General features: G+C 36.1%; 1 protein-coding gene across 1 annotated transcript; it reads left to right on the top strand.

Annotated features, from left to right (window-relative positions):
* Window positions 1-8,622: 8,622 nt before the first annotated feature.
* Window positions 8,623-9,654, top strand: KRCC1 (lysine rich coiled-coil 1). The gene has a single exon (XM_079720750.1). The coding sequence runs from the start codon at window positions 8,638-8,640 to the stop codon at window positions 9,409-9,411; it is 774 nt and encodes a 257-aa protein (XP_079576876.1). The 5' UTR covers window positions 8,623-8,637; the 3' UTR covers window positions 9,412-9,654.
* Window positions 9,655-10,103: the final 449 nt, after the last annotated feature.

Raw genomic sequence — 10,103 nt, 5'->3', positions numbered from 1 at the left:
TAAGGAATAGTGCCGTAATTTGAATCGCAGTGGATTTCACATTATGAGGTAGGTTGAAAATAAAGAGCTTCTAAATTGTTAGTAGTTTTTATACGGAAGCTGGTACTTTGACTTGAAAGCAAGCAAAACTTGAAAAGTGTTAGTTCAGACTAAATATATTAAAACGCGTGAGTGCTATCTTCAAATTCAGAGGTATAAATTTTGGATCACTTTCTCTAAAATAAACAATATTATTTATTTTTCAAGGTAAAATACATACTCAAAAAGTTAGCTTTACTTTCAGATTTACAGGAAGCAAAATAAGAAATTGAAGATGTATTTTATGAGTTTTCAGATGATTGATCTATGTTGATGTAATTCTAAACTTTGAATTATTTAATTGTTATAACAAGACTGTGCTTGGTTTCAGGTGAATGGGAGTGGAGTATTGGACAAAAAATAGATTTTTTAATCTCTGCATCATGGTTTTTAGCTCCTCAGTTGTTGTACAGTCTCACTATTTGGGGAAAGTTCATGCTAAAAAACTGAAGCAATTAATGGGTGAATATGATCAAATTTCTCCACCAAGTTCTCAACCTGATTAAGGTAAGGTTCCATTCACCTCTTCATTCATCTCTGCACCATCTGTGATCTTTTGGGATTGGCTTCTTTCACTCTGCATGTCTTCAAGGTTCATCCACGTTGTACCATTTATTAGTATTTCATTCCTTTTTATTGCTGAATAATATTCCATTGTGTGAATTGCCACATTTTATTTATCCATTCATCAGTTGATGATCACTGAGTCATTTCTGCTTTTAGCTGTTAGGAATAGTGCTGCTGTGTACATTTTTGTACAAGTTTTTGTGTGGACATAGATTTTCAGTCCTCTTGCGTTGAAACCTAAGAGTGAAATTGCTAGGGTTATGTGGTAACTCTGTTTGACACTTTGAGGAGCTGCCAAACTGTTTTCCAAAGTAGCTGCACATTTTATATTTGCACCAAGAATGAATGAAGTTTCCAGTTTTTCCTCCTTTTTGTCAACACTTATTATTATGTCTTTTTTTTGTATTTTTTTATACAGCAGGTTCTTATGAGTTATCCATTTTATACATATTAGTGTATATATGTCAATCCCAATCTCCCAATTCATCACACCACCCCCCCACCACCACTTTCCCCCTTTGGTGTCCATACGTTTGTTCTCTACATCTGCATCTCTATTTCTGCCCTGCAAACAGGTTCATCTGTACCATTTTTCTAGGTTCCACATATATGTGTTAATATATGATATTTGTTTTTCTCTTTCTGAATTACTTCACTCAGTATGACAGTCTCTAGATCCATCCATGTCTCTGCAAATGACCCAATTTAGTTCCTTTTTATGGCTGAGTAATACTCCATTGTATATATGTACCACATCTTTATCCATTCGTCTGTCGATGGGCATTTAGGTTGCTTCCATGACCTGGCTATTGTAAATAGTGCTGCAATGAACATTGGGGTGCATGTGTGTTTTTGAATTATGATTTTCTCTGGGTATATGCCCAGAAGTGGGATTGCTGGACCATATGGTACTTCTATTTTTAGTTTTTTAGGGAACCTCCATACTGTTCTCCATAGTGGCTGTATCATTTTGCATTCCCACCAACAGTGCAAGAGGGTTCCCTTTTCTCCACACCCTCTCCAGCATTTGTTGTTTGTAGATGTTCTTATGATGCCCATTCTAATGGGTGTGAGGTGATACCTCACTGTAGTTTTGATTTGCATTTCTCTAATAATTAGTGATGTTGAGCAGCTTTTCATGTGCTTCTTGGCCATCTGTATGTCTTCTTTGGAGAAATGTCTATTTAGGTCTTCTGCCCATTTTTTGATTGAGTTGTTTGTTTTTTTTAATATTGAGCTGCATGAGCTGTTTATATATTTTGGAGATTAATCCTTTGTCCGTTGATTCGTTGGCAAATATTTTCTCCCATTTTGAGGGTTGTCTTTTCGTCTTGTTTGCAGTTTCCTTTGCTTTGCAAAAGCTTTTAAGTTTCATTAGGTCCCATTTGTTTATTTTTGTTTTTATTTCCATTACTCTAGGAGGTGGATCAAAAAAGATCCTGCTGTGATATATGTCAAAGAGTGTTCTTCCTATGTTTTCCCCTAAGAGTTTTATACTGTCTGGTCTTACATTTAGGTCTCTAATCCATTTTGAGTTTATTTTTGTGTATGGTGTTAAGGAGTGTTCTAATCTCATTCTTTTACATGTAGCTAGCTGTCCAGTTTTCTCAGCACCACTTATTGAAGAGACTTTCTTTTCTCCATTGTATATCCTTGCCTCCTTTGTCATAGATTAGTTGACCATAGGTGCATGGGTTTATCTCTAGGCTTTCTATCCTGTTCCATTGATCTATATTTCTGGTTTTGTGTCAGTACCATATTGTCTTGATTACTGTAGCTTTGTAGTATAGTCTGAAGTCAGGGAGTTTGAGTCCTCCAGCTCCGTTTTTTTCCCTCAAGACTGCTTTGGCTATTCAGGATCTTTTGTGTCTCCATACAAATTTTAAGATTTTTTGTTCTAGTTCTGTAAAAAGTGCCATTCGTAATTTGATAGGGATTGCATTGAACCTGTAGATTGCTTTGAGTAGTATAGTCATTTTCACAATATTGATTCTTCCAATCCAAGAACATGGTATATCTCTCCATCTGTTGGTATCATCTTGAATTTCTTTCATCAGTGTCTTATAGTTTTCTGCATACAGGTCTTTTGTCTCCCTAGGTAGGTTTATTCCTAGGTATTTTATTCTTTTTGTTGCAGTGGTATATGGGAGTGTTTCCTTAATTTTTCTTTCTGATCTTTTGTTGTTAGTGTATAGGAATGCAAGAGATTTCTGTGCATTAATTTTCTATCCTGCAACTTTACCAAATTCATTGATTAGCTCTAGTAGTCTTCTGGTGGCATCTTTAGGATGCTCTATGTATAGTGTCATGTCATCTGCAGGAAGTGACAGTTTTACTTCTTCTTCTGCAATTTGTATTCCTTTTATTTCTTTTTCTTCTCTGATTGCCAATGCTAGGACCTGCAAAGCTTTGTTGAATAATAGTGGTGAGAGTGGATATCCTTGTCTTGTTCCTGATCTTAGGGGAAATGCTTTTAGTTTTTCACCATTGCGAATGACGTTGCTGTGGGTTTGTCATATATGGCCTTTATTATGTTGAGGTAGGTTCCCTCTATGCCCACTCTCTGGAGAGTTTTTATCATAAGTGGGTGTTGAATTTTGTCAAAAGCTTTTTCTGATCTATCATATGGTTTTTCTTCTTCAATTTGTTAATATGGTGTATCACATGGATTGATTTGCGTATATTGAAGAATCCTTGCATCCCTGGGATAAATCCCACTTGATCAGGGTGTATGATCCTTTTAATGTGTAGTTGGATTCTGTTTGCTAGTATTTTGTTGAGGATTTTTGCATCTATATTCATCAGTGATATTAGTCTGTAATTTTCTTTTTTTGTAGTATCTTTTTCTGGTTTTGGTATCAGGGTGATGGTGGCCTCATAGAATGAATTTGGGAGTTTTCCTTCCTCTGCAATTTTTTGGGACAGTTTGAGAAGGATGGATGTTAGCTCTGTTCTAAATGTTTGATAGAATTCACCTGTGAAGGGCTTCCCTGGTGGCGCAGTGGTTGAGAGTCCGCCTGCTGATGCAGGGGACATGGGTTCATGCCCTGGTCCGGGACGATCCCACATGCCGCGGAGCGGCTGGGTCCGTGAGCCATGGCCGCTGAGCCTGCGCATCTGGAGCCCGTGCTCCACAATGGGAGAGGCCACAACAGTGAGAGGCCCACGTTCCGCAAAAAAAAAAAAAAAGAGGTCACCTGTGAAGCTATCTGGTCCTGTACTTTCGTTTGTTGGAAGATTTTTAATCACAGTTTCAATTTCATTACTTGTGATTGGTCTGTTCATATTTTCTATTTCTTCCTGGTTCAGTTTTGGAAGGTTATACCTTTCTAAGAATGTGTCTGTTTCTTCCAGGTTGTCCATTTTATTGGCATAGAGTTGCTTGTAGTAGTCTCTTAGGATGCGTCGTATTTGTATGGTGTCTGTTGTAACTTCACCTTTTTCATTTCTAATTTCATTGATTTGAGTCCTCTCCCTTTTTCTTGATGAGTCTGGCTAATGGTTTATCAATTATGTTTATCTTCTGAAAGAACCAGCTTTTAGTTTTATTGATCTTTGCTATTGTTTTCTTTGTTTCTATTTCATTTATTTCTGCTCTGATCTTTATGATTTCTTTCCTTCTACTAACTTGGAGTTTTGTTTGCTCTTCTTTCTCTAGTTCCTTTAGGTGTAAGGTTAGATTATTTACTTGAGATTTTTCTTGTTTCTTGAGGTAGGCTTGTATAGCTATAAAGTTCCCTCTTAGAGCTCCTTTTGCTGCATCCCATATGTTTTGGATCATCATGTTTTCATTGTCATTTGTCTCTAGGTAGTTTTTTATTTCCTCTTTGATTTCTTCAGTGATCTCTTGGTTATTTAGTAACGTATTGTTTAGCCTCCATGTGTTTGTGTTTTTTACATTTTTTCCCCTGTAATTGATTTCTAATCTCATAGCGTTGTGGTCAGAAAAGATGCTTGATATGATTTCAGTTTTCTTAAATTTACTGAGGTTTGATTTGTGACCCAAGATGTGATCTATCCTGGAGAATGATCCGTGAGCACTTGAGAAGAAAGTGTAATTTGCTGTTTTTGAATGGAATGTCCTATAAATATCAATTAAATCTCTCTGGTCTATTGTGTCATTTAAAGCTTGTGTTTCCTTATTAATTTTCTGTTTGGATGATCTGTCCATTGGTGTAAGTGAGGGGTTAAAGTCCCCCATTATTATTGTGTTACTGTCGATTTCCTCTTTTATAGCTGTTAGCAGTTGCCTTATGTATTGAGGTGCTCCTATGTTGGGTGCATATATATTTATAATTGTTATATCTTCTTCTTGGATTGATGCCTTGGTCATTATGTAGTGTCCTTCCTTGTCTCTTGTAACATTCTTTATTTTAAAGTCTCTTTTATCTGATATGAGTATTGCTATTCCAGCTTTCTTTTCATTTCCATTTGCATGGAATATCTTTTTCCATCCCCTCTTTCAGTCTGTATGTGTCCCTAGGTCTGAAGTGGGTCTCTTGTAGACAGCATATATATGGGTCCTTTTTTTGTATCCATTCAGTGAGCCTGTGTCTTTTTGTTGGAGCATTTAATCCATTCACGTTTAAGGTAATTATCGATATGTATGTTCCTATTACCATTTTCTTAATTGTTATGGGTTTATTTTTGTAGGTCCTTTTCTTCTCTTGTGTTTCCCACTTAGAGAAGTTCCTTTAGCATTTGTTGTAGAGCTGGTTTGGTGGTGCTGAATTCTCTTAGCTTTTGCTTGTCTGTAAAGCTTTTGATTTCTCCATCAAATCTGAATGAGATCCTTGCCAGTTAGAGTAATCTTGGTTGTAGATTCTTCCCTTTCATCACTTTAAGTATATCATGCCACTTCCTTCTGGCTTGTAGAGTTTCTGCTGAGAAATCAACTGTTAACCTTATGGGAGTTCCCTTGTATGTTATTTGTCATTTTTCCTTTGTTGCTTTCAGTAATTTTTCTTTGTCTTTAATTTTTGTCAATTTGATTACTATGTGTCTCGGCATGTTTCTCCTTGGGTTTATCCTGCTGGAACTCTCTGCGCTTCCTGGACTTGGGTGGCTATTTCCTTTCCCATGTTAGGGAAGTCTTTGACTATAATCTCTTCAAGTATTTTCTCGGGTCCTTTCTCTCTCTCTCTTCTCCTTCTGGGACCCCTATAATGTGAATGTTGGTGAGTTTAATGTTGTCCCAGAGGTCTCTTAGGCTGTCTTCATTTCTTTGCATTCTTCTTTCTTTATTCTGTTCCACGGCAGTGAATTCCACCATTCTGTCTTCCAGGTCACTTATCCATTTTTCTGCCTCAGTTATTCTGCTATTGATTCCTTCTAGTGTATTTTTCATTTCAGTTATTGTATTGTTCATCTCTGTTTGTTTGTTCTTTAATTCTTCTAGGTCTTTGTTCTTTAATTATTCTAGGTCTTTGTTAAACATTTCTTGCATCTTCTCGATCTTTGCCTCCATTCTTTTCCCGAGGTCCTAGATCATCTTCACTATCATTATTCTGAATTCTTTTTCTGAAAGGTTGCCTATCTCCACTTCATTTAGTTGTTTTTCTGGGGTTTTACCTTGTTCCTTCATCTGGTACAATGTCCTCTGCCTTTTCATTTTGTCTATCTTTCTGTGAATGTGGTTTTCCTTCCACAGGCTGCAGAATCGTAGTTTTTCTTGCTTCTGCTGTCTGCCCTCTGGTGGATGAGGCTATAAGCTTATAGGATAGATGATTGCTACAGGGGCTCTTTCTTGATCTGTGTCTCAACAAGTGACACCTATCTGCCTTTTTGATTATAGCCATCCTAGTGGCTATGAAGTGAAATCTTTTTATTATAAAACATATTTAAACATATAAGGAGAGAAAGCAGTATTATGAATGCTCATGTACCCACCATCCAGTTTTAACAATTATCAACATCTTTTTAATCTTATTAGTGACTTTTAACAGTTTTATTGAGGTACAGTTGACATACAGTAAACGGTATGTATTCCAGGTATACAGTTTGATAGATCTTGAAAGGTGTATATACCCATGAAATGATCACCACAATTAAGATAGTAAACATATCCATACCCACAAAAGTGCCATTTATAATCGCTCCCTCCTACTTTTTCCTGCCTCATCCCCAAGCAACCACTGTGTTACTACAGATTAGTTTGCATTTTTAAGAGTTTTATATATATGGAATCATATATTATGTACTCTTTGGTCAGGCTTCTTTCATTCAGCATGATTATTTTGAGATTCATCTATTTCAAGTGTATCAATAATCTATTCCTTTTTATCATTGATTCCATTCTATAGATATACCACTATTTGATTTATGCATTCACCTGTTGATGAATATTTGGGTTTTTTTTTCCTTTCCAGGGCTATTACAAATAGCACTGCTATGAACATTCATGTATAAGTCTTTATGTGGACATATGCTTCCTTTTCTTTTGGATAAATATCTAGGAGTGGAATAACTGTATCGTATGTTAAGTGTATGTTTAACTTCCTCAGAAACTACCAGACTGTTTTCCAAGTAATTGTATCATTTTACATCCCTACCAGCGATGTATGAGAATTTCAATTGTTCCACATGCTCACCAGTCTCTTTAATTTCAGTCATTCTAGTGAGTGTGAGGTAGTACCTTTTTGTGGTTTTAATTGACATTTGCTTGATGATGAATGACATTGAGCATCTTTCATTTGTTTATTGTCCATTTGTATATATTCTTTTCTGAAGTGTCTGTTCAAATTTTTTACCCATATTTAATCAATTATTTGTTACATTATTTTGCTCTAGTCAGAATTTTTATACTGTTTGAGTAGAATAAGAGCTAAATTTTCTGACTCACCAAATTAGGCTTCATTTAGACTTTCTTTTTAATCTCAAATTGCCAGTAAAGCTAGCTCATCATTAGTGACTCTAGATTGCTCTCAGACTTGTTCTGTTAATGGAAAGAAATGTTTGATTCTACATGGGTTACACTGCCTCCTAATTTTTGGAAATAAAGTATAACACAAAAATATCTAGTGCATTATCATCTCATAGTGAGTACCTTTTCTGCTAGATTTGTAATGCAGGATTTGAGGTGAGGGGAGAGAAAGAGAAATAGTAGTTGTACTACCCCCACCCCCCAAAAGAAATTTAAACAAGCAAACAAAGACTAGCATTATCTGCTTTAAATTTCTTTTGAAACTTTTCCCTAAATAAATCCTAGCCCCTCTCAGCTGTCACCTCCATTTCCTTCCTTAACCCTCCCACCAATGCTTTAATAATAGAGAACAAACCAGAAGGCATTCTAGAATGCTTTTTTCACCAATCAGAAGTCATGGAATGAAATCCAAGACCCTGTTCTGAAGATACGGAACTCTTTTCCCTCGTCTTTCCTCATGCCCTATACCTATGATTAGTTTTGTCTCATAGCTGAATTTCTAATTTCCGGCATTCCCAAACCACTTTACAAACATCCTTTTATTATTAAGTCTTACAATACTCTAGTCAGGTGAGTATATTTGTTCATTTTATTTTGTTTGAGTAAACAGAAGATTTTAAAGATCAAATTACTTCTCTATGGTTTATTACTTTTCTTAGATAGCAGTATACAAAAAATTGACTAATCTGAACTTTAGAAATCGTTTGAACATTCAGATCAGGCCAGTCACCATGGATGTGTAAGTCGTTGTATCCCTATATTCCTTAACGTTTTTAGCCCTACAAAAGAATTCTATATGTCAGCTCCTTTCTACCCTCTTCATCCCACTTCTGAGAAAGATAAAATTATTTGTGAGTGACCTAGGCAATATTTGACCTTTCTGATGCTCCTTTTTGGCAGTTAATGTCATGATGGTTAACTTTCATGCCAAAGTAGGTTTTAATTTGTTTGGGCTTCTTTATTTTGTTTTTTGAGACTCTTTTCAAGAGTAAAAGAAATATTCAGCATAAAATAATATAGTAAGAAGAATTTTCTCCCATCTTCTCTACAGAGAATCCCTTGTCAACCTAATGAAGCATTCAAAGAAGACATCTGACTCTTTTCAAGATGAACTTGAGGATTATATCAAAGTGCAGAAAGCCAGAGGCTTAGAGCCAAAGACGTGTTTCAGAAAGATGAGAGAGGATTATTTGGAAACCTGTGGATACAAAGAAGAGGTTGATTCTAGACCCAGGTGTAGAATGTTTGATCAAAGACTCCCTTATGAACCCATCCAGACCTACCGAAGACCATGCAATATTTCACAAGCAGTGGAGAAGCGGTTACCTCAGTGGCTACCAGCTCATGACAGCAGGCTGAGACTAGACTCCCTGGGCTACTGTCAATTCACCAGGGACTATTTCTCAGGAAAACCAGTAGCCCTGAACTTTAGCCAACAAGAGTATAACTGTAGCTCATACAGTGTAGAATCTGGAGTTTACAGGCACCTCTCCTTAGAAAACAGTACCAGTGCCCATCAAACTAGTTATAAACAGATACATCAGAAGAGAAAAAGGCACCCAGAGGAAGGCCGGGAAAAACCAGAAGAGGAGAGGCCCAAGCATAAGAGGAAGAAAGCTTATGAGGAAATAGATTTAGACAAACACAAGAGTGTCCAAAGAAACAAAACAGAGGTGGAAACAGTCAGAGTCAGTACAGAAAAGCATAAGAACCGAAAGGAGAAAAAAAGCCGAGATGTAGCCTCTAAGAAAGAGGAACGTAAGCGTAGAAGAGAGAAAAAGGAACAAGGGAAAGAAAGGACAGAAGAGGAGATGCTTTGGGACCAGTCTATCCTTGGATTTTGAAGCTCTTGCATTGGTTCTCCTGAGGTTAAACTGAAAAAATAGTTGAGGAGCTTGGTTTTATGATGTCCACGTTCATATCGCTCTTTTCATGTGAACAGGTACAAAGGCTAAGTGAACAGAAAACAGTGTACTTGCTGTCCAACATGGAAATTACTTTTCCTCCTTCTAAAATCATTACTACATTTTTCTTATACATAATGTAATTTCCCTTAATGAGGTAAATAAAATGCTTTATTCATCAAATTGCTATGATGGTGGAAGTGTTTTTCCCTTGGGAGGTCATTTATTTTAAATTGGAGGATTAATAGGCTTTACAGAATCTATTTCTTGATTGGGTTTTAGTTTGGGGTGGGTGTTTTTATATTCGTTTTCTCTGTGAAGCAGTTTAGATTGATTTTTTTTCCTTTGTTAGATCTAACTTGCAGTACATTTTCTAGATTGGAAAGTGGAAAATGACATACATTATAATAAGCTTAAGTTACATACAGTTTTAAATGTTTCAAGAAGTCTTGATACAAAATCAGTTTATATTCTGGAAATGTTTATAATATAATAAAGTTCTAATTTCTACAATTTTTTTGTTTTCTAATTTCTACATTTTTGAACACACAGTGATGTGTTCCTATTCAACGAAGATTTTCTTCTAGAAGAGCAATAACTGAGCATGTATAAACCCACTTTTTAGGGCAGAA

The sequence above is a fragment of the Hyperoodon ampullatus genome (assembly GCF_949752795.1).
Source record: "Hyperoodon ampullatus genome assembly, chromosome: 15".
NCBI lineage: Eukaryota > Metazoa > Chordata > Mammalia > Artiodactyla > Ziphiidae > Hyperoodon > Hyperoodon ampullatus.
The sequence above is the reverse complement of the archived record's forward strand: the minus strand, read 5'-3'. Positions and strand labels throughout refer to the sequence as shown.